The following is a 27,902-nucleotide window of genomic DNA, read 5'->3' as shown; positions in this document are numbered from 1 at the left end:
TGAAGTGTTGAGGACATTTACCCTCACTGTTACTATCTTTTGATTTTCATTTTTGTCGTAAATGTATGCCAGCTGTTTAAATGCATTATATTATAATATCATAAAAGACTTAGCAAAAGAAATGTGGAAGAGAAACTCAGAGTGAATTTATTCCAGCGATTTAAAGTTTACATTTTGAGCATGTATCTGGTTTTCTTATACCGAGTGATTTACAATGAAAGCAAAAGGGGTTGCCAAAGAGGACCAATAAATCTTTTTAATGTTACTTTTATTAAGCAACACAAAAAAAGCAACCTTTAAAACAAGAAATGGAACAACAAATGAGGCAACAGAAGCAATACAAAAGAATGACGCTATCAAAAGAAAATATCAAAATATTAAAATAAAGAGAAAATCTAAATAAAAAAAGATGTTGTCATATCAGTTCCTGAACCACCAAAATAAAGTGTCTCTTGCTCTATCTCATACAGGATCATCTATATGTTGTAAATATTTTCGTATTTCATCAAAAGACTGTAAGATTATAATTTCATATTTTCTTATTCGTAGCAACTTACAATTAAAATAAAAGCTGAGACAACTTCTGTTTCTAAATCACCAACATTGCAAAAAAAACCTTAAGATATAATGACTGAGCAGAATTAAAATGATTCTTTTACAGACAGGATCATTGTCAGAGTTGTCTCATGTTCATCTCACATTTTTCCTGCTCTCAGTCTGTTTCACTGCTGCTACTAAAGTAATCATTGTGATACAGATGCACTGAAATTAGATTAGTTAGATTAATGGTAAAGCAATCTATGAGTGCTGTATGGGTAGTAATAATCTTCACCGTCATCGTAGTCGTCATCATCATCATCTTCTTCTTCGTAACTGCTGGCGTAACTATCATAATAATAGTCTGAAACATCACCCAAGACATGGTCACCACCGTCATTATGAGCCGCAGCAGAAGCATTATCATCGTCGTCGCTGTCATCATCCTCATCCTCCTCTGGTAAAATCGTAATTGGGAATTTGTTTCTATTGCTAATGTATGGAAACAGCTTTTCAGTGAAGGTGTATGTGAAGGTGTGAATGTGTGCATCAGTATTAAGATCAAAGAAAGACAGTTTTCTTCTGTCACAGTCCAGATTAATTCTGATCTGCTGAATCTTCTCCTTCACAGATAGAACGAATGGTCGGCCTGATGGGGAGAAGGCTTTATATTTACCCTTAAACAATCCTATTCTCAATATTCCAGACCGTATGTTTCCTTTCCTCTTCACAGACTCTGTAGCCACTCCCAAAAACCAGAATTTACTGTCTCCAACCTCAACATCCCAGCTGTGAATCCCTGAGTTAAAACCCTCAGAGCCCAGGACAATGTGAAAGTTATCAAACCTCTCTGGATTGTCAGGAAGCTTCTGTGTCTCTCCAAATCTCACATTGGTCAAATCCTCAGACAGGATGAGGTCTGGATGAGCAGTGTTTGGATCCAGAACCACAGGACTGTAGGAGACCATGTTGTCTATCTTGCTCCAGATGTTGAAGGTCAGGTTGCCCAGATGTTTGGCCTGGTCTATCAGAGCTCCTGAGACCAGCTGTGGATCATCCAGCAGGGGGCGCTGCTGGACTCTTTCCACTGTAACCTTGTAGTTCTTCAGGAATGAGACGTCTTCAGCTCTCAGCTCGTCCTCTGTGGCTCTGACTGTGTGAGACAGAGCTGCTATCTCTCTGCTCAGAGCCTCAATCTTCTCCTTCATCATCTGACTCTTCTGCTCCTCTTCCTCCTTCAGAGCAGTGATCCTGGTCTCCTCTTCCTCCTCTAGAAACTGGTGAAGCTTCTTAATCTGCTCCTTAATCTGCCTCTCTGTGTGTTGGGCCTGGACCTTAATGTGTTCTGCTGTTTGATCATAGTTTCCTTTAACTTGTTCACAAAGCTTCAGTTTCTCTTGTAAAGGGCTCAGGGATTTCTGGAGCTCCTTTTTGCGTTCCTGTGCAGCTTCATCAATGGGACTGAATCTGTGATTACTGTGTGCTTTTGAATGCAGACAGACGACACACACTGGCTGCTGATGGTCCAGACAGAAGAGTTTGAGTTTCTCAGAGTGCAGACTGCAGAGAGGCTCAGACCCTGCTGAAGCTGAAGCTCTCTGATCTCTCTGCAATGAAAAGGCCTCACACAGGTTCTTTAAAGCCAAGTTACGAGGTGGGTCACTCTTAGATGATCTCCTCTTACAAATGGGACACTCCTGTATTGGCTTCTCTCTCCACCAGCTCTGCAGACAGTCTTTACAGAAGCTGTGGCTGCACGACAGGACAACAGGATTTTTGAAAATATCCTGGCAGACTGGACAGGAGAGATCGTCCTCTGACTGGGCAGACATTGTCTCTCAGAGTGAAGAAGTGAAAACACAGCACGCAGAACACCAAAACTGTAGTTGCCTATCTGTTAAAATCCCTCGGAGTTACTACTAATTTGGTCTGTTTGTCCTTCTAACACGCGCTCGATCAGCAGCAGCTGCGCGTGTTGGTATTCAGTACTTCCGTGTTCCGTGTTGTAGCTGTTATGTTGTCCAAAGCCTTCGCTTGTCTCAATTCACGTGCTTCCATACTTACACCGAGTATTTTTAGTGCATACGTGCTTGCGCAGTGAGTATTTTAACATTTAAGTTCACTAGAAGAACCCGAATGGTTCAATAAGAACGATCAAAAAGCTAAAACGATGGAAACGTCTCACCGTCAACGGGCGCCAATTTGGCTACGTGGCGGAAGGGGCGGGGCCACCGACGTATTTTCAATCTTGTAAAAACAGCGGCAGAGGAAGGAGAGCTTCTTTATTTGTATATGATTGTTTTGTTTGTATTAATGTATTAGTCATCTATTTTCAATAAAGTTGTTAAAGACAAAAAAAAAAAAAAAATCGTTGCGTAGGGAACACAGACAAGAAAGTAAAACGTCAATCGTCATTTCCGGTGAGTGTACAGCGTCAGTGTTGGATTTGAGACAACATTATTCTGTCGGAATTCATGTATGGTGCATTTACTGTTTGTACAAAGTGTGTTACATGTGAGTGTCCTGACTGACGTAGACTGAATGTGATTTGTTACATGGCGCCGTTTTATTTTTTTCAGTTCATAATGCTGAATTTCCAGCCTTAAGTCATACTGTTCACCTAATTGTTCCTAAAAGTTCAAACAAATTAATTTGCTGATTTTTTTTTTTTAAAGACGTAATCTTAATGCAATCAAACTCACAACTGAAGATTGGACCCTGCTTTAAAATACCTCAGATCTTTTATCGCAGGGATCAACATTGTGTAACAATTATTTATTGTCTCCATCTGCTGTTTTGATGGATGTGTACATAAGGATTGAAGATTAGCAACAGCTCATGGTACAAAGACCATCCATGGCTGGAGTATTCCATAAGTGAGCCAGCTGTGTAATTATTCATCTTCATCTCTTTATAATACCATAAAACACTTATTCCAATAGAAATGTGGAGGAGAAAATTAAAGTAAGTTTATTCCAGCAATTTAAAATTTACATTTTGAGCATGTATCTGATTTTCTTGATTTACAATGAAAGCAAAAGTAGTGACAGATTCAGTTACTAAACCACCAACTTTACATAATTTCTACCCCCAAAATGATCTTTCATGGCTGTTTATAGGCATTTAGACCAACTGGAGGGGGCGCCAAAGAGGAGGAAGAAATCCTTTTAAAAATACACAAGCAACCTACAGTATATAACAAGGATCAATAAGGAAAAAACAGGACTATCAAGAGTAAATATTAATGTATAAAATAAAGAGCAAATTAAAATATAAGATATTTTGTCATATCAGTTCCTGAATCACCAAAATAAAGTGTCTCTTACTCTGTCTCATACAGGATCGTCTGTATGTTGGAAATGTTTTCATATTTACTCAAGACATTAATCTGCTAACGTGCATCATCAGTAATTTACAATTTTACATTTAGATTTTCTTATTCAGAGCAATTTACAACAAGAATAAAAACTGAGACAACTTCAGTTTCTAAATCACCAGCATCACAAAAAATTTAAAAACAAAATAAGATAAAATAACTGAGATCAGAATTAAAATGATTCTACTTTTACAGACAGGATCATCGTCAGAGTTGTTTCATGTTCATCTCACGTGTTTTTCCTGCTCTTGGTTTATTTCACTGCTGCTACTAGAGTAATCATTGTGATACAGATACACTGAAATGACATTAGATAGAGTCAGATTCAGTTAAATTATTGTTATTTTCATCTATAACCCGATAGGACGAAATCAGGTGTAAACATTTGGAACAATTCGTCGTCATCGTGATCGTGATCGTCATCGTCATCGTGATCGTCATCGTCATCCTCATCCTCATCGCCATCATCATCATCATCATCATCATCGCCATCATCATCGCCATCATCATCATCATCGCCATCATCATCATCATCGCCATCATCATCGCCATCATCATCGCCATCATCATCATCATTGCTGTCATTGTCGCTGTCATCATCCTCATCCTCCTCTGGTAAAATCTGAATGGGGAATTCATCTCTATTGCCAATGAATGGAAACAACTTCTTTGCACAAGTGCGTTTGAAGGTGTAAATGTGCTCATCAGCATCGAGATCAGAGAAAGACAGTTTCCTTCTGTCACAGTCAAGCTCAACTCTGATCTTCTGAATCGTCTCCGTCACTGACAGAATAACTGATCGGCCTGATGGGGGGAAGGCTTTATATTTACCATTAGACAACCCTATTCTCCATATTCCAGACTGTATTTTTCCTTTCCTCGTCACAGACTCTGTAGCCACTCCCAAAAACCAGAATTTATTGTCTCCAACATCAACGTCCCAGCTGTGAGTCCCTGAGTCAAAACCCTCAGAGCCCAGGATGGAAGTGAAGTTATCAAACCTCTCTGGATTGTCAGGAAGCTGCTGTCTCTCTCCACATCTCACACTGGTCAGATCCTCAGACAGGATGAGTTCTGGATGAGCAGTGTTTGGATCCAGAACCACAGGAGCGCAGGAGACCATCTCCTTCATCTTGTTCCAGATGTTGTAGGTCAGGTTGCCCAGGTGTTCAGCCACATCTATCAGAGCTCCTGAGTCCAGCTGTGGATCATCCAGCAGGAGGCGCTGCTGGACTCTTTCCACTGTAACCTTGTAGTTCTGCAGGAATGAGACGTCTTCAGCTCTCAGCTCGTCCTCTGTGGCTCTGACTGTGTGTGACAGAGCTGCTATCTCTCTGCTCAGAGCCTCCATCTTCTCCTTCATCATCTGACTCTTCTGCTCCTCTTCCTCCCTCAGAGCAGTGATCCTGGCCTCCTCTTCCTCCTCTAGAAACTGGTGAAGCTTCTTAATCTGCTCCTTAATCTGCCTCTCTGTGTGTTGGGCCTGGACCTTAATGTGTTCTGCTGTTTGATCATAGTTTCCTTTAACTTGTTCAAACAGCTCCAGTTTCTCTTGTAAAGGGCTCAGTGATTCCTGGAGCTCCTTTTTGCGTTCCTGTGCAGCTTCATCGATGGGACAGAATTGGTGATTACTGTGTGCTTTTGAATGCAGACAGACGACACAAACTGGCTGCTGATGGTCCAGACAGAAGAGTTTGAGTTTCTCAGAGTGCAGACTGCAGAGAGACTCAGACCCTGCTGAAGCTCTCTGATCTCTCTGCAGTAAGAAAGTCTCACACAGGTTCTTTAAAGCCAAGTTACGAGGTGGATCACTCTTTGATGATCTCCTCTTACAAACTGGACACTCTTGCAAAGGTTTCTCTCTCCACCAGCTCTGCAGACAGTCTTTACAAAAGCTGTGGCTGCACGACAGGATAACAGGATTTTTGAAAATATCCTGGCAGACTGGACAGGAGAGATCGTCCTCTGACTGGGCAGACATTGTCTCTCAGAGTGAAGATGAAAACACAGCAGTCAAACTGGAAGAAAGTCCTGAGTGGTTTCCTACCTCTGTTGGAAATGTCTCTTGGAGTTATATGGTCTGTTCGTAGATCAATAGCAGCTGGACGTGTTGGTCTTCAGTATTTCAGTATTCTGTCTTGTAGCTGTCGTCTGTCAGTCGAAGCGAGTTTTGTCCTGAGATGAATCGTATCCTCTCTTTAATATATTTCTCCTCCCAGTATTAGATGAAGAATGTGGCTTCCTGTATGACAGGTTCTACAAGAGGTTTACCTCTGTCATACCATTTCTTGGAAATATTCTTCCTTTCACTTTGATATACCAGTTTCATTGTAATGATAAACACTGAAACTTTGTCGTTAGTCAGTATAGAGCACATTCCCCCGCCAAGGCGAAATATTGACCAAAGTGTTGAAAAATACCCTGTGTCCCAATGTTAAGGAAAATGAAAGTAAATCCTGGATCCACCACTTTAATGGAATCTGCTCCGAAATTTAATGAGTTCTTCCGTGGCCCACACCCCTCCCCTCCAAGTGTGGTCCAAATCTGTTCAGTCCTTTTTCCGTAATCCTGGTGACAAATAAACATACGGGTGAAAACATTAACTCCTTGCACGTTACAGGAACATTGCATTCCCATGTCATGTCAGCTCTATTAAATCCTGTTAACCCTATAAATCCTCCACCCACATGTTCAATGCAGAACTGAAAATAAACACACTGTTCATGCTGACACCAGCAGGATGGGACAGACAGTGAATGTAATTTAATACATGGAGTTGTTTTAACTGTTCAGTTAATTAGCTTTGTTGCAGCTTTCTGGTTTCAGTTGGTTTGAAAGTGACTCCACAGTTCATCAGCTGTTTACCCACAACACCAGCCACTGCTGTAATAAAGATGATGCAAAGGATTCAAGATCTAAAGACAAAGAGGAAGGAGGAAAAGAAACTGATTCAGAATCAGCCACGAGTCAGGTGACAGAGAAACAAAGACTCAGGGAGGCAGAAAATAAACTGTTCAGGTCTAACTTTGATTTTTCAGACATAATCTAAATCAAACTGAATTCAAAACTAAAGATTGTAACCTGCTTTAAAATAACTCAGATGTTTTATCACAAGGATCAACTCTGTGTAAAAACTATATTTATTTATTGTCTACACTAATAACTAAAGATCCAGGGTTGGGACAGACAACAAATGCAGCTCCAGAACGACACAAATGTGACTTTCTTTTGCTCTTTTTTGGGTTTTTGTTTTTACGATTAAGTAATACTTTGTGGTGCTGAAGTGTTGTATGTGTTTCAAATAGTGACCCTGCACATGTTGAACTATGGTTAAAATCTTCACCGGTTTATCAGGACTTGTCAGAGAGATGTGAAAGGGAAAGAGCTTTCAACAGCTCGTGGTACAAAGACCATCCATGGCTGAAATATTCAGCTGTTTAATTATTCATCTTCTTCGCTTTATAATTACCATAAAACACTTATTCCAATAGAAATGTGGACGAGAAACTGAGAGTAAGTTTATTCCAGTAATCTAAAATTTACATTTTGTTTACATGTATCTGATTTTTTTGATTTACAATGAAAGCAACAGTAGTGACAGATTCAGTTACTAAACCACCAACTTTACATCATTTCTACCCCCAAAATGATCTTTCATGGCTGTTTATCGGCATTTAGACCAACTGGAGGGGGCGCCAAAGAGGAGGAAGAAATCCTTTCAAAAATACACAAGCAACCTACAGTATATAACAAGGATCAATAAAGAAACAACAGGAGCAAGGCAAAAAAAAAAAACAGGACTATCAAGAGTAAATAGTAATATATTAAAATAAAGAGCAAATCAAAATATAAGATATTTTGTCATCAGTTCCTGAATCACCAAAATAAAGTGTCTCTTACTCTGTCTCATACAGGATCGTCTGTATGTTGGAAATGTTTTCATATTTACTCAAGACATTAATCTCCTTATATTTTTCATCAGTTTTTTACATTTTTCATGGTAACTGTCATCAGTGTCGTCATCCTCATCATCATCATCATCATCATCGCTGTCATTGTCGCTGTCATCATCCTCATCATCACTGTCATCATCTTCATCACTGTCATTGTCGCTGTCATTGTGGCTGTCATCATCCTCATTCTCCGCTGGTAAAATCTGAATGGGGAATTCATCTCCATTGACAATGAGTGGAAACAACTTCTTTGCACAAGTGCGTTTGAAGGTGCAAATGTGCTCATCAGCATCGAGATCAGAGAAAGACAGTTTCTTTCTGTCACAGTCAAGCTCAACTCTGATCTTCTGAAGCTTCTCCGTCACTGACAGAAAAACTGGTCGGCCTGATGGGGGGAAAGCTTTATATTTACCATAAGACAATCCTACACTCCATATTTCAGACCTCTTCACAGACTCTGTAGCCACTCCCAAAAACCAGAATTTAGTGTCACCAACATCAACATCCCAGCTGTGAGTCCCTGAGTTAAAACCCTCGGAGCCCAGGACAACAAGGTATTTATCAAACCTCTCTGGATTGTCAGGAAGCTTCTGTCTCTGTCCTTGTCTCACACTGGTCAGATCCTCAGACAGGATGAGGTCTGGATGAGCAGTGTTTGGATCCAGAACCACAGGACTGTAGGAGACCATGTCCTTCATCTTGTTCCAGATGTTGAAGGTCAGGTTGCCCAGATGTTTGGCCTGGTCTATCAGAGCTCCTGAGTCCAGCTGTGGATTATCCAGCAGGAGGCGCTGCTGGACTCTTCCCACTGTAACCTTGTAGTTGTGCAGGAATGAGACGTCTTCAGCTCTCAGCTCGTCCTCTGTGACTCTGACTGTGTGTGACAGAGCTGCTATCTCTCTGTTCAGAGCCTCCATCTTCTCCTTCATCACCCGACTCTTTCGCTCCTCTTCCTCCCTCAGAGCAGTGATCCTGGCCTCCTCTTCCTCCTCTAGAAACTTGTGAAACTTCTTAAACTGCTCCTTAATCTGCCTCTCTGTGTGTTGGGCCTGGACCTTAATGTGTTCTGCTGTTTGATCAAACTCCTTTTTAACTTTTTCACAACGCTTTAACTTCTTCTTTAAGGGCTCCAGAGTTTCCTGAAGTTTCTTCTTGTGTTGTGGAGCAGCTTCATGGATGGGTCTGAATCTGTGGTTGGTGTGTTTTTCTGAATCTCTGCAGTCGACACAAACTGGCTGCTGATGGTCCAGACAGAAGAGTTTGAGTCTCTCAGAGTGCAGACTGCAGAGAGACTCCGAAGATCTCTGATCTCTCTCCTGTTTGAAGGCCTCACACAGGTTCTTTAGAGCCAGGTTTGAAGGTGGGAGTTCTCTTGAGGATCTCCTCTTACAAACTGGACACTCACGTGTTGGTTTCTCTCTCCACCAGCTCTTCAAACAGTCTTTACAGAAGCTGTGGCTACATGACAGGATAACAGGATTTTTGAAAATATCCTGGCAGACTGGACAGGAGAGATCTTCCTCTGATTGGGCAGACATTGTCCTTCCAAGTGAAGATGAAAACACAGCAGTCAAACTTGAAGAAAGTCCTCAGTGGTTTCCTACCTCTGTTGGAAATGTCTCTTGGAGTTATATGGTCTGTTCGCAGATCAATAGCAGCTGGACGTGTTGGTATTAAGTATTTCCGTGTTCTGTCCTTTGGCTGTTGTATTTAAGTAGAAGTTGTTAGTTTAGTCCAAAGTCCTCTCTCTAGTTTATTAGGCCTGCCAGTAACAGAGGAACAGTGTTACTTCCTGTGTAATGATTTATAAAAGGGGCTGACATTTCTCAGAAATACTCTACTCTTTACTGCAAACTGAATGTAAGTTTCATTTAGTGTTGGAATCACAGCCCCATCTCTCAGTTCCTTCTAGAAATTATAGGATTGCTTGTTTCGTTATTTGCTGCACATGACATTCCCATGTCATGTCAGCACCATTTTACCATATAAACCCTGTCAACCAGCCACTCACTTGTGGAACTTAACAGAAAAGACAGCTGACGCCAGCAGGCTTGCAATTTATTACATGGTGTTGTTTTAACTGTTCAGTTAATTAGCTTTGTTGCAGCTTTCTGGTTTCAGTTGGTTTGAAAGTGACTCCACAGTTCATCAGCTGTTTACCCACAACACCAGCCACTGCTGTAATAAAGATGATGCAAAGGATTCAAGATCTAAAGACAAAGAGGAAGGAGGAAAAGAAACTGATTCAGAATCAGCCACGAGTCAGGTGACAGAGAAACAAAGACTCAGGGAGGCAGAAAATAAACTGTTCAGGTCTAACTTTGATTTTTCAGACATAATCTAAATCAAACTGAAATCAAAACTAAAGATTGTAACCTGCTTTGAAGTAACTCAGATGTTTTATCACAGGGATCAACTCTGTGTAAAAACTATATTTATTTATTGTCTACACTAATAAATAAGGATCCAGGGTTGGGACAGACAACAAATGCAGCTCCAGAACGACACAAATGTGATTTTCTTTTGCTCTTTTTTGGGTTTTTGTTTTTACGATTAAGTAATGCTTTGTGGTGCTGAAGTGTTGTATGTGTTTCAAATAGTGACCCTGCACATGTTGAACTATGGTTAAAATCTTCACCTGTTTATCAGGACTTGTCAGAGAGATGTGAAAGGGAAAGAGCTTTCAACAGCTCGTGGTACAAAGACTATCCATGGCTGAAATATTCAGCTGTTTAATTAGTGCCACGGGTGCTCTGCCCTGAGGCACTCCTCTACAGCTAGAATAGCTGAGAGGAGTGCCTCAGGGCAGAGCCTCGGGGCATCTTTTAATATTCCTCATACTTATTATCATTCTTTCGTCAAATTTTGGCGCGTAACTCGTCACGCAGCTTTGAGAAAACCCCGGTAATATATACATCAAAACGTGCGTCTTGATCCCGAAAGAGGTGCTATGACTTTTGGTGTTAAAATTCCAATTTTTCCCAAAGTTATTCCCAAAAAACTGGGAATAAATAATGCATTAGGAATGCATTGGATTTTTCTTTAAAAACCCACAAAATTTCACCTTTTTTCTACAAAATTTCACCTTTTTTCTGAGTCACCCAGCTCTCTCATACCTGCACGTAGAAATGTGATTCAAACTATAAAACGGAGGAAAACTTCTGCTCTCTCAAAAAGACAGGAACTGTTTTTACATAACATGTAAACTTTTCAAACTGTGAGCACTCAAAGGAGGAGTGCAAATCACTTTTTCTTCAAAGTTAGAGTGAAAGCGTCAGTTGGCTAGAGTGCGTGAAGCAGTAAAAAATAACCTTTATTTTTATTTTTAACTCGAGTTCACGGCCAAACCATAAAAAGGAGACAAATAATTCTTTCTCAAAATGTAGACATAGTTGTTGGGATTCATAAAATGTAACTTTGACAGGCAGGGTCTGCACAAAATTTAAACGGGGGTGCCGAGTCCGGCAGCAATACCTGTCTCACTCTATTGACACCTAATGTAATCGTCTTTTTTTTTCAAAAGAATCTCACTCTGTCTTCGCACTGAGCTTACTCACTCATTTTAAGGAATATCTGAATAAAATAGAGACTGTAAGAAACTTCTGGCTTAAGTGTCTCTCACAGTGTTTTCGGTTTTTGAAAAGAAGTAACAGTTTTCTCATAATTTGCAGTTGTTTGAAGCCATGTAGAAGCCAAATTCTGGGCAGATTTTCACATTGCCATGGCAACAGCAGCTCCTGACCTGACCTCTGACAACCAAGGGCTGCGTGATGTCATCGCTACAGTGACACAGAGAAGATCTTTTACCCTAACCCTGACCCGGCAGTCGCCCCCCGCGGCACTCAAAACTTCCCTGGAACTTTCTAGTTAGTTATCTTCTTCTCTTTATAATACCATAAAACACTTATTCCAATAGAAATGTGGAGGAGAAACTGAGAGTAAGTTTATTCCAGTAATTCAAAGTTTACATTTTGTTTACATGTATCTGATTTTTTTGATTTACAATGAAAGCAACAGTAGTGACAGATTCAGTTACTAAATCACCAACTTTACATCATTTCTACCCCCAAAATGATCTTTCATGGCTGTTTATCGGCATTTAGACCAACTGGAGGGGGCGCCAAAGAAGAGGAAGAAATCCTTTCAAAAATACACAAGCAACCTACAGTATATAACAAGGATCAATAAAGAAACAACAGGAGCAAGGCAAAAAAACAGGACTATCAAGAGTAAATATTAATATATTAAAATAAAGAGCAAATTAAAATATAAGATATTTTGTCATATCAGTTCCTGAATCACCAAAATAAAGTGTCTCTTACTCTGTCTCATACAGGATCGTCTGTATGTTGGAAATGTTTTCATATTTCATCAAGACATTATAATTTTATATTTAATTATTCAGAGCGACTTACAACAAGAATAAAAACTGAGACAACTTCAGTTTCTAAATCACCAGCATCACAAAAAAATCTCAAAACAAAATAAGATAAAATGACTGAGATCAGAATTAAAATGATTTTACTTTTACAGACAGGATCATCGTCAGAGTTGTTTCATGTTCATCTCACGTGTTTTTCCTGCTCTTGGTTTATTTCACTGCTGCTACTAGAGTAATCATTGTGATACAGATACACTGAAATGACATTAGATAAAGTCAGATTCAGTTAGAAAGGTAAACTGTAAATGTCAACGCTGTTGTCACTGTCATCGTAATAATCATCATAATCACTATGATAGGTCAAAATTGCAATCACTATCATCATCATCATCATCATCATCATCAAAATCTAGCATTGGTAAAATCTTAATTGGGAATTCATCTCTATTGCTTATGTATGGAAATAGCTTTTCAGCGAAGGTGTGTGTGAAGGTGTAAATGTGTTCATAAGTATCGAGATCAGAGAATGACAATTTTCCTGTGTAGAAGTCAAGCTCAACTCTGATCTTCTGAAGCTTCTCCTTCACTGAGAGAACGACTGGTTGTGCTGATGGAGAGAAGGCTTTATATTTACCATTAGACAACCCTATTCTCCATATTCCAGACTGGATGTCTCCTTTCCTCTTCACAGACTCTGTAGCCACTCCCAAAAACCAGAATTTATTTTCTCCAACATCAACATCCCAGCTGTGAGTCCATGAGTTAAAACCCTCAGAGCCCAGGATGGAGGTGAAGTTATCAAACCTCTCTGGATTGTCAGGAAGCTGCTGTTTCTCTCTACGTTGCACACTGGTCAGATCCTCAGACAGGATGAGGTCTGGATCAGCAGTGTTTGGGTCCAGAATCACAGGAGTGTAGGAGACCATCTTCTTCATCTTGTCCCAGATGTTGAAGGTCAGGTTGCCCAGATGTTTGGCCTGGTCTATCAGAGCCAGCTGTGGATCATCCAGCAGGAGGCGCTGCTGGACTCTTTCCACTGTAACCTTGTAGTTCTGCAGGAATGAGACGTCTTCAGCTCTCAGCTCGTCCTCTGTGGCTCTGACTGTGTGTGACAGAGCTGCTATCTCTCTGCTCAGAGCCTCCATCTTCTCCTTCATCACCTGACTCTTCTGCTCCTCTTCCTCCCTCAGAGCAGTGATCCTGGCCTCCTCTTCCTCCTCTAGAAACTGGTGCAGCTTCTTAAACTGCTCCTTAATCTGCCTCTCTGTGTGTTGGGCCTGGAGCTTAATGTGTTCTGCTGTTTGATCATAGTTTCCTTTAACTTGTTCAAACAGCTCCAGTTTCTCTTGTAAAAGGCTCAGGGATTCCTGGAGCTCCTTTTTGCGTTCCTGTGCAGCTTCATCGATGGGACAGAATTGGTGATTACTGTGTGCTTTTGAATGCAGACAGACGACACAAACTGGCTGCTGATGGTCCAGACAGAAGAGTTTGAGTTTCTCAGAGTGCAGACTGCAGAGAGGCTCAGACCCTGCTGAAGCTCTCTGATCTCTCTGCAGTAAGAAAGTCTCACACAGGTTCTTTAAAGCCAAGTTACGAGGTGGATCACTCTTTGATGATCTCCTCTTACAAACTGGACACTCTTGCAAAGGTTTCTCTCTCCACCAGCTCTGCAGACAGTCTTTACAAAAGCTGTGGCTGCACGACAGGATAACAGGATTTTTGAAAATATCCTGGCAGACTGGACAGGAGAGGTCGTCCTCTGACTGGGCAGACATTGTCTCTCAGAGTGAAGATGAAAACACAGCAGTCAAACTGGAAGAAAGTCCTGAGTGGTTTCCTACCTCTGTTGGAAATGTCTCTTGGAGTTATATGGTCTGTTCGTAGATCAATAGCAGCTGGACGTGTTGGTCTTCAGTATTTCAGTATTCTGTCTTGTAGCTGTCGTCTGTCAGTCGAAGCGAGTTTTGTCCTGAGATGAATCGTATCCTCTCTTTAACATATTTCTCCTCCCAGTATTAGATGAAGAATGTGGCTTCCTGTATGACAGGTTCTACAAGAGGTTTACCTCTGTCATACCATTTCTTGGAAATATTCTTCCTTTCACTTTGATACACCAGTTTCATTGTAATGATAAACACTGAAACTTTGTCGTTAGTCAGTATAGAGCACATTCCCCCGCCAAGGCGAAATATTGACCAAAGTGTTGAAAAATACCCTGTGTCCCAATGTTAAGGAAAATGAAAGTAAATCCTGGATCCACCACTTTAATGGAATCTGCTCCGAAATTTAATGAGTTCTTCCGTGGCCCACACCCCTCCCCTCCAAGTGTGGTCCAAATCTGTTCAGTCCTTTTTCCGTAATCCTGGTGACAAATAAACATACGGGTGAAAACATTAACTCCTTGCACGTCACAGGAACATTGCATTCCCATGTCATGTCAGCTCTATTAAATCCTGTTAACCCTATAAATCCTCCACCCACATGTTCAATGCAGAACTGAAAATAAACACACTGTTCATGCTGACACCAGCAGGATGGGACAGACAGTGAATGTAATATAATACATGGAGTTGTTTTAACTGTTCAGTTAATTAGCTTTGTTGCAGCTTTCTGGTTTCAGTTGGTTTGAAAGTGACTCCACAGTTCATCAGCTGTTTACCCACAACACCAGCCACTGCTGTAATAAAGATGATGCAAAGGATTCAAGATCTAAAGACAAAGAGGAAGGAGGAAAAGAAACTGATTCAGAATCAGCCACGAGTCAGGTGACAGAGAAACAAAGACTCAGGGAGGCAGAAAATAAACTGTTCAGGTCTAACTTTGATTTTTCAGACATAATCTAAATCAAACTGAATTCAAAACTGAAGATTGTAACCTGCTTTAAAATAACTCAGATGTTTTATCACAAGGATCAACTCTGTAAAAACTATATTTATTTATTGTCTACACTAATAAATAAGGATCCAGGGTTGGGACAGACAACAAATGCAGCTCCAGAACGACACAAATGTGATTTTCTTTTGCTCTTTTTTGGGTTTTTGTTTTTACGATTAAGTAATACTTTGTGGTGCTGAAGTGTTGTATGTGTTTCAAATAGTGACCCTGCACATGTTGAACTATGGTTAAAATCTTCACCGGTTTATCAGGACTTGTCAGAGAGATGTGAAAGGGAAAGAGCTTTCAACAGCTCGTGGTACAAAGACCATCCATGGCTGAAATATTCAGCTGTTTAATTAGTGCCATGGGTGCTCAGCTCCGAGGCACTCCTCTACAGCTAGAATAGCTGAGAGGAGTGCCTCAGGGCAGAGCCTCGGGGCATCTTTTAATATTCCTCATACTTATTATCATTCTTCTGCCAAATTTTGGCGCGTAACTCGTCCCACAGCTTTGAGAAAACCCCGGTAATATATACATCAAAACATGCGTCTTGATCCCGAAAGAGGTGCTATGACTTTTGGTGTTAAAATTCCAAATTTTCCCAAAGTTATTCCCAAAAAACTTGGAATAAATAATGCATTAGGAATGCATTGGATTTTTCTTTAAAAACCCACAAAATTTCACCTTTTTTCTGAGTCACCCAGCTCTCTCATACCTGCACGTAGAAATGTGATTCAAACTATAAAACGGAGGAAAACTTCTGCTCTCTCAAAAACACAACAACTTTTTTTTATATAACATGTAAACTTATTAAACTGTGAGCACTCAAAGGAGGAGTGCAAATCACTTTTTCTTCAAAGTTAGAGTGACAGCGTCAGTTGGCTAGAGTGCGTGAAGCAGTAAAAAATAACCTTTATTTTTATTTTTAACTCGAGTTCACGGCCAAACCGTAAAAAGGAGACAAATAATTCTTTCTCAAAATATAGACATAGTTGTTGGGATTCATAAAATGTAACTTTGACAGGCAGGGTCTGCACAAAATTTAAACGGGGGTGCCGAGTCCGGCAGCAATACCTGTCTCACTCTCATTGACACCTAATGTAATCGTCTTTTTTTTTCAAAAGAATCTCACTCTGTCTTCGCACTGAGCTTCCTCACTCATTTTAAGGAATATCTGAATAAAATAGAGACTGTAAGAAACTTCTGGCTTCAGTGTCTCTCACAGTGTTTTCGGTTTTTGAAAAGAAGTAACGGTTTTCTCATAATTTGCAGTTGTTTGAAGCCATGTAGAAGCCAAATTCTGGGCAGATTTTCACATTGCCATGGCAACAGCAGCTCCTGACCTGACCTCTGACAGCCAAGGGCTGCGTGATGTCATCGCTACAGTGACACAGAGAAGATCTTTTACCCTAACCCTAACCCGGCAGTCGCCCCCCGCGGCACTCAAAACTTCCCTGGAACTTTCTAGTTAGTTATCTTCTTCTCTTTATAATACCATAAAACACTTATTCCAATAGAAATGTGGAGGAGAAACTGAGAGTAAGTTTATTCCAGTAATTCAAAGTTTACATTTTGTTTACATGTATCTGATTTTTTTGATTTACAATGAAAGCAACAGTAGTGACAGATTCAGTTACTAAATCACCAACTTTACATCATTTCTACCCCCAAAATGATCTTTCATGGCTGTTTATCGGCATTTAGACCAACTGGAGGGGGCGCCAAAGAGGAGGAAGAAATCCTTTCAAAAATACACAAGCAACCTACAGTATATAACAAGGATCAATAAAGAAACAACAGGAGCAAGGCAAAAAAACAGGACTATCAAGAGTAAATATTAATGTATAAAATAAAGAGCAAATTAGAATATAAGATATTTTGTCATATCAGTTCCTGAATCACCAAAATAAAGTGTCTCTTACTCTGTCTCATACAGGATCGTCTGTATGTTGGAAATGTTTTCATATTTCCTCAAGACATTATAATTTCATAACAACAACAAAAATAAAAACTGAGACAACTTCAGTTTCTAAATCACCACCATCATAAAAAATCTCAAATCTCAAAACAAAATAAGATAAAATAACTGAGATCAGAATTAAAATGATTCTACTTTTACAGACAGGATCATCGTCAGAGTTGTTTCATGTTCATCTCACGTGTTTTTCCTGCTCTTGGTTTATTTCACTGCTGCTACTAGAGTAATCATTGTGATACAGATACACTGAAATGACATTAGATAAAGTCAGATTCAGTTAGATTAACTTTATTTAAATCCACAAGCGTTGTATGGGTAGCACTCATCATCGCCGTCGTCGTCATCGTAACTGTCATTATTGTCGTCATCATCATCATCTTCATCACCATCATCACCGTCATTATCGCTGTCATAATCCTCATCCTCCTGTGGTAAAATCGGAATGGGGAATTCATCTCTATTGCCAATGAATGGAAACAACTTCTTCTCACCACTGCAGTTGAAGGTGTAAATGTGCTCATCAGTATTGAGATCAGAGAAAGACAAGTCTCTGAAGAAACAGTCAAGCTCAACTCTGATCTGCTGAAGCTTCTCCGTCACTGACAGAATAACTGATCGGCCTGATGGGGAGAAGGCTTTATATTTACCATTAGACAATCCTATTCTCCACATTCCAGACCGTTTTTTTCCTTTCCTCTTCACAGACTCTGTAGCCACTCCCAAAAACCAGAATTTACTGTCTCCAACATCAACGCCCCAGCTGTGAGTCCCTGAGTTAAAACCCTTAGAGCCCAGGATGGAGGTGAAGGTTTCAAATCTCTCTGGATTGTCAGGAAGCTGCTGTTTCTCTCCACGTCTCACACTGGTCAGATCCTCAGACAGGATGAGGTCTGGATGAGCAGTGTTTGGATCCAGAATCACAGGACTGTAGGAGACCATGTCCTTCATCTTGTTCCAGATGTTGAAGGTCAGGTTGCCCAGATGTTTGGCCATGTCTATCAAAGCTCCTGAGACCAGCTGTGGATCATCCAGCAGGGGGCGCTGCTGGACTCTTTCCACTGTAACCTTGTAGTTCTGCAGGAATGAGACGTCTTCAGCTCTCAGCTCGTCCTCTGTGGCTCTGACTGTGTGTGACAGAGCTGCTATCTCTCTGCTCAGAGCCTCCATCTTCTCCTTCATCATCCGACTCTTTCGCTTCTCTTCCTTCCTCAGAGCAGTGATCCTGGCCTCCTCTTCCTCCTCTAGAAACTGATGAAGCTTCTTAATCTGCTCCTTAATCTGCCTCTCTGTGCGTTGGGCCTGGACCTTAATGTGTTCTGCTGTTTGATCATAATTTCCTTTAACTTGTTCAAACAGCTTCAGTTTCTCTTGTAAAGGGCTCAGGGATTCCTGGAGCTCCTTTTTGCGTTCCTGTGCAGCTTCATCGATGGGACAGAATCTGTGATTACTGTGTGCTTTTGAATGCAGACAGACGACACAAACTGGCTGCTGATGGTCTAGACAGAAGAGTTTGAGTCTCTCAGAGTGCAGACTGCAGAGAGACTCTGACCCTGCTGAAGCTCTCTGATCTCTCTGCAGTAAGAAAGTCTCACACAGGTTCTTTAAAGCCAAGTTACGAGGTGGATCACTCTTTGATGATCTCCTCTTACAAACTGGACACTCCTGTATTGGTTTCTCTCTCCACCAGCTCTGCAGACAGTCTTTACAAAAGCTGTGGCTGCACGACAGGACAACAGGATTTTTGAAAATATCCTGGCAGACTGGACAGGAGAGATCGTCCTCTGACTGGGCAGACATTGTCTCTCAGAGTGAAGATGAAAACACAGCAGTCAAACTGGAAGCAAGTCCTGCGTGGTTTCCTACCTCTGTTGGAAATGTCTCTTGGAGTTATATGGTCTGCTCAGAGATCAATAGCAGCTGGACGTGTTGGTCTTCAGTATTTCCGTGTTTTGTCTTGTGGCTGTTGTATTTCAGTAGAAGTTGTGAACTCAGTCCAAAGTCCTCTCTCTAGTTTATTATGCCTCCCAGTATCAGAGGAACAGTGTTACTTCCTGTTTGACGATTCATAAAAGAGGCTGACATTTCTCTGAAACACTCTACACTTTACTACAAACAAGATTTAAGATTATTTAGCATTGAAGGAAGGGCACCATCTCTCAGCTCCTTCTACAAATTATAGGATTGCTGGTTTAGGTGAAACATTAAATTCCCATGTCATGTTGGCACAATATCGCATTTATTTATTTATTATTTTTGCCACGAGAACCAAGGTCCAGTACGCCTGTGCCATAGAGGCAGTATTTCAGGAGACAGTGCATTGGGTTGTATTAGAGGGTTGAAAAACAATGACGTATATGGTCTTTCAGGTTGGACACCTCTCCTCTATAGGCTACTGTATGTCTGACACTCGGGAACAGAGTGCAAATTATACAATGGCAGGCGGGGGGGCAATTATGTCTTAATCTCTTAGGGGAAATTTGAGTGTCCAGCAGCTCAATAGTAGTAATAATTAATAACATTTTCAACATAACAATTAACAATTACCCAACCAGGTAAAACTCTTGAATTCCTGAGTGAAAACAAATGACAATCCAACACTGGAAATGAAAGGGCGCGCTATCAGCTAGCTAATTAGCTAAACTAACTTTGGGCTAAAGTGAGAAACTAGCTAACATTAGTTAGCTTAACTGTAACTTAAGGCTAAAGGTAGAAACTAGCAAACATTAGTTAGCTAAACTGTAATTTAAGTCTATAGTGAGAAACTAGCTAACATTAGCACTTATCCACATATACTTGACACAATCTAATTCATAAACTCAGAAGGTAAGAAAGTATAATTTATTACACAAGCTAAATAGTTAGTTAATAGATAGTAAATAGTTACATAAATGTACCAACAATGTCTCAATTTGCTTGTGTGATGCACAATATTTGAACTTATTCACTGATTATATAAATATTTTTTTCATTTTGTAATTGCTTTTTTAATGGTTTCCCTGTTTGAGTTTTGGGGCTACTTTATTAGGAACACCTGTACTCCTGCTCATTAATACAATTATTAGGCTAATCATGTAGCAGAGGCTCATAAAATCATGCAGGTACAGGCCATTTTCTTCAGTTAATGCTTGGATGAAACATCAGAAAGGGGGGGAATATGAGCTTGTTGACCTTGAACATTGCATAATTGTTGGTGCCAGTAAAGCTGGTTTGAGTTGTTTGATTATGTGATGCAATGCTACCTGTTAGTGTTTTTTTAGGTCAGGGTGTTCTGAGTGTTGTAGTTGTATTGGTGCATTTTGGATGTGAGATTAACTTGTCCCGAGCTAGATATCGATAGTGAGAACTGTGTTTGAAAGAATGAACTCAGTATCGAGACAAAAGTGTGTTTTCAACTGAAAAAAATGTAATACAGTTAAAGAGTTTTGGAGGAAGATTGAACAAGCTCTGAAGAATGTATTGACATAGACTTGAAATTTGACCCTAAGTTTTTCCTACTAGGTTTACAGCATGATAAACATGATACACCTTGGAAAGATATTGCTGTCTAGTATCTTCGTATTCGCTTGCAATAAGAGCTTTATTAGTCTCTTGGAAGAAAACCAAGAGAGTGATTGTTGATGCCAGACGGGCAGACAGAAACACCTTGGCTACAGTAACTGAGATAACCACTCTTTATAACTGTTTGAGCAGTTATAAAGTCTGAATCCCGTAGAGCACCTTTGGGTGTGTTAGAACAGGAGATTGGCAGCATGAATGTGCAGCTGACAGATCTGCAGAAATCATGTGATGTGTTCATATCAACATGGAGCAGAAACCCAGTTCTAGTGTGGTGTTCCTGATAGTGTTCAAATATGCCAGATGTGAACTGATGCAGCTGTTTAGTGACAGTAAATACAAGACACACAAAAAGAGCATCACCAGAATTGATGAATCAGTTATTGTTATTATCATTATTATTATTATTATTATTGATCCCACAGCGAACGTTGAAAGATTAAAAAGAAAACATTTCTACATTCTGTTGGTTCTTGTCGTCCGTTTAGTCCTTTGCGCGCTTCGCAACAGTCAGACATCCAAACAGGTTTCAAGTCCTCAAATGTCAGAAAATTCACTGGGTTTCCCCCTTTAAAGCTTTTCTACAAAAATATGACGAGTGACGACCGACGTCATTGTCATCGTCCAATCAATAAATCAACAAAAATACAATCAGGATATGTTTACATACATTTTATATATAGATTTAGGTCTCTCTCAGGAATAGAAGCATTAATATATACACACATATCTGCTGTGAGGCTTGGGTTTGTTCAATCAATCAATCAATCAATCAATCAATCAAATATCAAAAGCTCTCAGACTTATCTCGTCAACAATATAAACACTTGAATCAGCTGCAGGAGATCCCAAAATACACACAAAAGTTTCTCAGAGAACAGACCAGGACCAGTTGACCAGAAACTGGACTACATTTCCCAGCATGCAGCTGGTCTCTGCCAGGCAGCTTCCCAGCAGGGCCGTAGCCAGGATTTGAGAAACACTGAGGTCATGAGCCTAAATCTCCACAGTAAAACCCCACACACTTAAGAAATGAGCCACTAACCAAACTGTTAAGTTTTTTTGAGTATTTTACAAAAATGTGACAAAATTTCACATTTGATTTATTCGTTTAACTGTTGCATTTCTCTACATTCAGGTATGTAATTCTGGTGGAAAATATTTTTATTTGGCCTTTTGGTTTTCTGCCTAAAAAGTCAAATAATTTCAAGATATTTGGTCTAAAAACACCAAAAACGGTCTTAAAATATGTGGAATGTGTTGATTATCCATTTGTCATTTAAGGCAATTTAAGTATAAATTCCAAAAAATTACTGCTTGTATCTTTTCAAATGGAAATGTTTTCTAGTCTATGATTGTGAACTGAGTATCTTAAAGTTTCTGACTATAGATAAGATTAAACAAAACGACACCTTGGACTTCCTGGGAGTTGTCATGTTTTACTGATTTCTGATATTTTATAGACCAGATGTTTAGAGGATTAATTGAAAATACAACGGTCACATTAATTATTGATATTCATGAATCCGCAGATTCTCCAAAACATTAACCAAGGCCATGACCTCAGTCCGTAATGCTCGCTACGGCCCTGCTTGTTCAGACAGCTCTCAATATGAAGTTGACTCTCCACAGGCAACTTTTAGAGGCAACACGTCTCTGCACTGAAGAACTGAAGTGGATCGGTTTAGGGGGGAATTACGTGACTGACGTATCCGCCTACGTCATTTATTACAACCAATGAAGCTGCTTCTATCTAATCCACTAAAAAGAAGACGACGTTCATTTCCTGATAAACTCGCTCGCACATCCAGAGAAAGTCACGAGTGGGAACAACACCAGACCTATTTGATCATTAAAAATATCACATGAAAAAAAGAACAATTTATGAGAATTACATCTAAATAAATGAGCAGATCTAAATATTTCACCAACTTGGGTCAGGATCCAAAATAGAACCAGCTATCGGAGCCGAGCCAAACTCTGTAGATGAATATGGTTTAATGTGACGTTAAAAGTCTCGTTCAAAGGAAGTAAATGTTCTGAGACAGTCAAACAAAACAAACTCTAGCAGTGTTTTTTATTAAACATGTTAGATCCTGTATGAACAGGGACAGAAAGACACTGAAGTTCTTTTAATGTGAAGTTTTTAAACAGTAAATTTCACAGATTTTTGCCATTTGAAGAGTAAAGCTGAGACCTGCAAGTATTAATTATTAGTAGTAAGTATTAAGTTACAACCTTCTAATGCAAGAAGACTTACATCATCTGCCTGATGTCCTTAAATCATCACACTCATAAATTTAACATTAACATTATTGTCATTAAAAGCAAATGTATTATTCATTTTTCTGTGATAACATACTTGATATGTGAAGACTAATACTAGATTTTTCTGGGTGTTTCTGTAACAAGAACCAGTTTAATCAATTTTTATCATAAACACAAACATTTTGACAAGGAGACCTTAAATTTAGTTATTGAAGAATTGTGACATTTTACAGTGTAAAGATAATTACATTTTGTCATTGCTCTCTGATGGACAAGCCATGTACTGGAGACATTGTTTTGAAATTGAAACATTAGGCTTTTCTTATCATTTACACACAGATACCAATATATCTGCAATAAACAAATATCAGCTGATTCATTGATTGTGGTTTTAGTGTAAAGTTATTTTTCCTACTAGTGACTTTCAGCAGTTGATAGAAGTCAGACATCATTTAATGCAACTTTAAGGTCCTAAATATTCCCAGAGTGACACTGATGTGAGCAAAACTAATGTGATGTAATAATTACAGGGCTGCAACTCACAATTATTTTCATTCACGTTTTTGTCTATAAAATATGAGAAAATAGTGAAAAGTGCCTGTTAACTCTCCCTACAGCCCGAGTGACATCTTCAGATGTCTTTGATCAACCGTCCAAAACCCCAAAAATACCATCATGTGACACAGAAAACCATGAAACCCTGAAACCAGAGAATATTTAGAAAATGACTCAAACGATTGTCAAAATAGTTTTCTATAGATCAACTAATTGTTTCAGTTCTGAATGATTATACTAGGAGGTTTTTTTTGGGTTGCTGATGATTCAGAAACAGTGTCTCCATTACAGTGTGTGTCTCCTCAGTACATATCCTGGTCACAATTCTTAATTACGAAATTTAACATCATAAATTGTATCATCAATAATTGTTTGTTAAAAAGGGAATATTGCCTGTTCAGCCTCAAAACTCTTGTGTGGTTCAGACTTTAGTTGTTACATTAACTGACATCTAAGAAGTTTATTTCCTGTGGTAGAAGGTTCAGTCAAGTCCTTCAACATGTCGGCGTGTCCCTGTAACTGCTGATAACCAGCTTCAATCATCACAGGCTTTTCATAGTGCACTTTATTCTCAATACGCTTCTCCTAAAACATCAGCGTTGCCTCTAAAAGTTGCAAATAAATCAGAGCCTCCTCCTCCTTCTTATTATTTTTCCTCATGTTAACCAGATAAGTATTTACACAGTAAACCAGACATTTGCCCACAGTAACATTTTTAATCCTTTTCCACAAACAGTGGCACCATTTGGCGTCCCAGGAGCGGAAACCGTCGCCCTCAAAGGTGAGGAAATCAAAATGTTGACTCATCATATATTCAAACTTTTGTACGGGTCAAAAAAAGAGAGTGACGTCTGACAACGTGCTGTTAGGTGAAACATCCAACCTCCACACGTGTTCCCAGAGCTTCTTTTGTTCTAACATATTTACAGTCTACAGACACAGTTGAGTCAGGAGCGTTGGGTTCGATGTGTGGCGCCCGGGACCGAACGCAACGATCTGTGGCGACTGACCTGTCCCTCACTGTTCAGACACTCTGGACCAACACTGGCCCAAAGCCGGCAAATTAAAACCTCCACACACCATGGTTCAACCACGTGACGCAGTGGAGCTACTGGACTAATTTCTAAACCCCGCTCCTCCGGGAGTTCTAGGCAAAAGGCAAATCAAATGCACCCGGGACTGAAGAGGATCTGAGACACTAACAGCTTCCTGTCTGGCTAATCAACAAGCCACATAACGATCATCTGCCCAGGAAGTGAGCACTAACTAAAACGATCAACAGCTCTATTGGTAAGACTGGGAGAAACAAAAACTTTATGCACAATCAAAATGCAAACAAGAAGAAAAAGGCAAAAAACGGTCGCTGTAGCAACAGGAAATGACAACAAGTCTCAAAAGTTTTTAAAACAGAAATCTAAACAGCCAAAAAGGAAGCAGAACTTTTAGAAAATAAAACAGGACACACATCGACTTCCAGCGATTGATCAGTGTGTTCGTGACGTCCTCGTGTTTGGTTTTGCTCTGTGCCGTCTGTGCTGTGCCGACACACTCTGGTGCTGATCCCATTAAACTAAACAGTTAACCAGCAGTGAGGCAAAACAATCGATCGTTCAGCCTCATTTGTGATTGGGTGGAGGGGGCAGGAGAGGGGCGGAGCGGTCGTCGGTGATGGTCCTTTTGAGCTTTACTCCTCTGATGAGGGTCAGCATGTTACCTCCTCCTCCCTCCTGGGTCAGCTGCTCTGCCGTCTGGTCTTGGCTGGAGGGGGGAGGAGCCTGGGGCTGGTAGAGAGCGCCGTGGCCCGGCCACGAGGGCTCTCCCTGGGCCACGGGGGGCGGGAGCTGGGCCTGGTGCTGCTGCTGCTGCTGCTGGAACAGCTTCTGTTTCTGCTGCTGGTTCAGCAGCAGCTGATACTGGTCCTGCTGCTGATACTGGTCTGGTCGATGTTGCAGTTGCTGGGGTTGCTGAGGCAGGGACTGCTGATGTTGAAACTGTTGCTGTAGTTGCTGCTGCTGCTGATAATATTGCTGCTGCTGCTGCTGCTGCTGCTGAATCTGGAGTTGCTGGTTGTGCTGCTGTAGTTGCTGCTGGTACTGTCTCTGTTGTTGATGTTTGGCGTTGCTGCCCTCTGGTGGCAGGGAGGGTACAGTAGGTACAGGCACTGGGATGGGCATCTGACCTGGGACCAGCTGGTAGTACGGGGAGGAGGAGGGGGGTAAGGCGCTGAGGCTCTGCGTGGAGGTACAGAGTTTACTGTGACCTAGACCTCCTACTCCTCCAGCAGGGGGCACTGTGAAAACATTCTCATCACTTCCACCGTTTCCTCCGAGGGCTTTAAGCGGGACCTGGGGGGTGCAGATGGGGATGGGAACCCCCCCGCTGATTGTTCCCCTGCGATACGCCGGCTTGGACGACGGCTTGCGTCTGATGGTTGCCGTGTGGGACGGCAGCTGGCGGACAGACCCGCCGATCAACTCGGGCTCGGCCAATAGGCTGACGGTGGAGGAGGGGCGTTTGGACTGAGCAAACTTCCTGTACTGTAAACTGAGGTCGGAGTTCCTCGGGATGGTCGAAGACTTGTCAAAGTCTGACTGGCTGTTTCCGTGGGACATGTGATGTAGGGAGATGGAGTCTGCGTCTCCGTGGAGAGAGATGGACTCGTAGTCAACTAGAGAGAGAGAGAGAGAGAGAGAGAGAGAGAGAGAGAGAGAGAGAGAGAGAGAGAGAGAGAGAGAGAGAGAGAGAGAGAGAGAGAGAGAGAGAGAGAGAGAGAGAGAGACAGAGAGAGAGAGAGAGAGAGAGAGAGAGACAGAGAGAGAGAGAGAGAGAATATTAGTGTCTTCATCTCATCTGACAGACGACAGCAGCAGGAACATATAATTACACATGTGACTCACAGTGTGCAACATGCAACACACACACACACACACACACACACACACACACACACACACACACACACACACACACACACACACACACACACACACACTTACTTAAAGGGTATGACAAAAAGTGCAACATTAAACGTCGGTGTGTCTGTAGTTGTGAGGACACTCACACTAACCTGAACCTGATTCTAAAGATAATTTGTGAAGGAAGACGCTCCAGTTTCAGTTGTTCCCATGACAACAGTCTCCAGCTGTTATTTCAATGTGTCAGATACATATTTAATTAGTATTCAATAAGGCTGAATGATATGAAAAAAAACAGACATTTATTGTGATATGAGTCACAATCGATGAATAATAATTTTTTCATTTCACCAAACGAGCGTTTTCCCTTCAGCCTGCACAGTATGATTTATAGGCCTGGGCGTCTCTGTGGAACCAACATTTATTCATATTACATCTATAAAAACATGTTGTGACACATTTCACCTTTAGCTCTTGGGACTTGAATATTGCACTTGGCCATATTGTGATTTCGATAATATTTCAATTAGTATTTAAGTAAATATAAGAATGGGATTGGACACACTTGATCAGAAAATCCCTACAAATCAAGGTGCTGCTCAAAAATTCTGTCTCAGCCAAAAACAGTTCTGAAATTATCTGTGGACAGCTGAACCTAAACAGATTCAACAGACGAGGGCGGTGTTGGATGCAGATGTGAGGACGTGCAGCTTGGAGATAAACAGGCAGGAAGGCAGACAGACAGATACACAGACAGACAGGTAGTCAGAGACCTACCATAGAGGGGAGGGTCTCTCTTTACAGCTGGAAGAGAAGGAAGGAAGTTTAACCAAGAAAACACAAACACTACAGCAGAGAACCAGAGAGGAACTAGTACACCGGAGAAAATACAGAGGAAACTAGTAAACAACTTGAGATGACAGAGTCAGTTTCATCCAAACAAAAACAGGAAATATAAATACAACACACAACAGAGGAGAGCTGAGAGGTTCAGTCAGACAGACGGTCGACCTTCAGTGAGAGTGTGTCCATCATACAATAAATCAAAACTCCTCATCCAGACTCGTGTTTGTTGTAGCTCATGATCAGAAGCTCATTCACATTTCCTACGTTTTTGTCTCCGATTGGTGGATGCAGGAAGACGTGGAGAATCAGTTTGTGAAATCATAACACATTGGGTGTGTGTGTGTGTACTTACTGTGTGTGTGTATGGTGTCTTCAGAGCAGGACGGGGTGGTGGTCTGAGTGCTGTAGCCGCTGGAGCAGTGCAGAGAGTCCCTACTGCTTCTCGGGGCGTCCGAATTCAATGCACCTAAAGTCAACGCCAGCTGGTCCCGGGCCGAGCAAGACTGAGAGAACGAGAGAGTAAAAACAAAACAAAACAAGTTTAATTTACACTTTTTCACTAATATGACAGATGTTTATATAAAGTTTAAAGAAGAGGTAAGAAGAGAGGAAATAAGGAGAGGAAAGGAAACCGGGACAGAAGAGGATGGGGAGAGGAAAG

At 40.8% G+C, this 27,902-nt stretch overlaps 6 protein-coding genes across 8 annotated transcripts in view; all 6 read right to left on the bottom strand.

The window, feature by feature from the left end:
* Window positions 1–251: 251 nt before the first annotated feature.
* Window positions 252–2,736, bottom strand: LOC130175690 (E3 ubiquitin-protein ligase TRIM39-like). Its single transcript, XM_056386183.1, has one exon. The coding sequence runs from the start codon at window positions 2,367–2,369 to the stop codon at window positions 783–785; it is 1,587 nt and encodes a 528-aa protein (XP_056242158.1). The 5' UTR covers window positions 2,370–2,736; the 3' UTR covers window positions 252–782.
* Window positions 2,737–3,956: 1,220 nt separating this feature from the next.
* Window positions 3,957–6,454, bottom strand: LOC130175674 (E3 ubiquitin-protein ligase TRIM39-like). Its single transcript, XM_056386178.1, has one exon. The coding sequence runs from the start codon at window positions 5,892–5,894 to the stop codon at window positions 4,260–4,262; it is 1,635 nt and encodes a 544-aa protein (XP_056242153.1). The 5' UTR covers window positions 5,895–6,454; the 3' UTR covers window positions 3,957–4,259.
* A 190-nt stretch (window positions 6,455–6,644) lies between these two features.
* On the bottom strand, window positions 6,645–9,541 carry LOC130175697 (nuclear factor 7, ovary-like). Its single transcript, XM_056386195.1, has one exon. The coding sequence runs from the start codon at window positions 9,402–9,404 to the stop codon at window positions 7,863–7,865; it is 1,542 nt and encodes a 513-aa protein (XP_056242170.1). The 5' UTR covers window positions 9,405–9,541; the 3' UTR covers window positions 6,645–7,862.
* Window positions 9,542–11,787: 2,246 nt separating this feature from the next.
* On the bottom strand, window positions 11,788–14,238 carry LOC130175725 (E3 ubiquitin-protein ligase TRIM39-like). The gene has a single exon (XM_056386242.1). The coding sequence runs from the start codon at window positions 14,020–14,022 to the stop codon at window positions 12,598–12,600; it is 1,425 nt and encodes a 474-aa protein (XP_056242217.1). The 5' UTR covers window positions 14,023–14,238; the 3' UTR covers window positions 11,788–12,597.
* A 2,408-nt stretch (window positions 14,239–16,646) lies between these two features.
* LOC130175704 (E3 ubiquitin-protein ligase TRIM39-like) lies at window positions 16,647–19,873 on the bottom strand. The gene has a single exon (XM_056386208.1). The coding sequence runs from the start codon at window positions 18,897–18,899 to the stop codon at window positions 17,391–17,393; it is 1,509 nt and encodes a 502-aa protein (XP_056242183.1). The 5' UTR covers window positions 18,900–19,873; the 3' UTR covers window positions 16,647–17,390.
* A 1,152-nt stretch (window positions 19,874–21,025) lies between these two features.
* Window positions 21,026–27,902, bottom strand: part of mtss1 (MTSS I-BAR domain containing 1) — a 61,234-nt gene continuing 54,357 nt past the window's right edge. For 2 of the 3 annotated variants that reach the window (XM_056395567.1, XM_056395586.1), the window contains 3 exons: window positions 27,594–27,744; window positions 27,173–27,199; window positions 21,026–26,148 (listed from right to left, as the gene is read on the bottom strand). In XM_056395567.1, coding sequence (XP_056251542.1) covers window positions 25,097–26,148; window positions 27,173–27,199; window positions 27,594–27,744 — 1,230 coding nt within the window. In that variant the 3' untranslated portion in view covers window positions 21,026–25,096. The remainder of the gene's footprint in view (window positions 26,149–27,172; window positions 27,200–27,593; window positions 27,745–27,902) is intronic. The other variant, XM_056395576.1, reaches the window with a different exon arrangement.

The sequence above is a fragment of the Seriola aureovittata genome, chromosome 2 (genome assembly GCF_021018895.1).
Source record: "Seriola aureovittata isolate HTS-2021-v1 ecotype China chromosome 2, ASM2101889v1, whole genome shotgun sequence".
NCBI classification, from domain to species: Eukaryota; Metazoa; Chordata; class Actinopteri; order Carangiformes; family Carangidae; genus Seriola; species Seriola aureovittata.
This window is presented reverse-complemented; position numbering and strand designations above follow the sequence as displayed.

Excerpts from the sequence above, each read along its gene's own strand:
- LOC130175690 (XM_056386183.1), bottom strand. The coding sequence starts at position 2,369 with ATGTCTGCCCAGTCAGAGGACGATCTCTCCTGTCCAGTCTGCCAGGAT.
- LOC130175674 (XM_056386178.1), bottom strand. The coding sequence starts at position 5,894 with ATGTCTGCCCAGTCAGAGGACGATCTCTCCTGTCCAGTCTGCCAGGAT.
- LOC130175697 (XM_056386195.1), bottom strand. The coding sequence starts at position 9,404 with ATGTCTGCCCAATCAGAGGAAGATCTCTCCTGTCCAGTCTGCCAGGAT.
- LOC130175725 (XM_056386242.1), bottom strand. The coding sequence starts at position 14,022 with ATGTCTGCCCAGTCAGAGGACGACCTCTCCTGTCCAGTCTGCCAGGAT.
- LOC130175704 (XM_056386208.1), bottom strand. The coding sequence starts at position 18,899 with ATGTCTGCCCAGTCAGAGGACGATCTCTCCTGTCCAGTCTGCCAGGAT.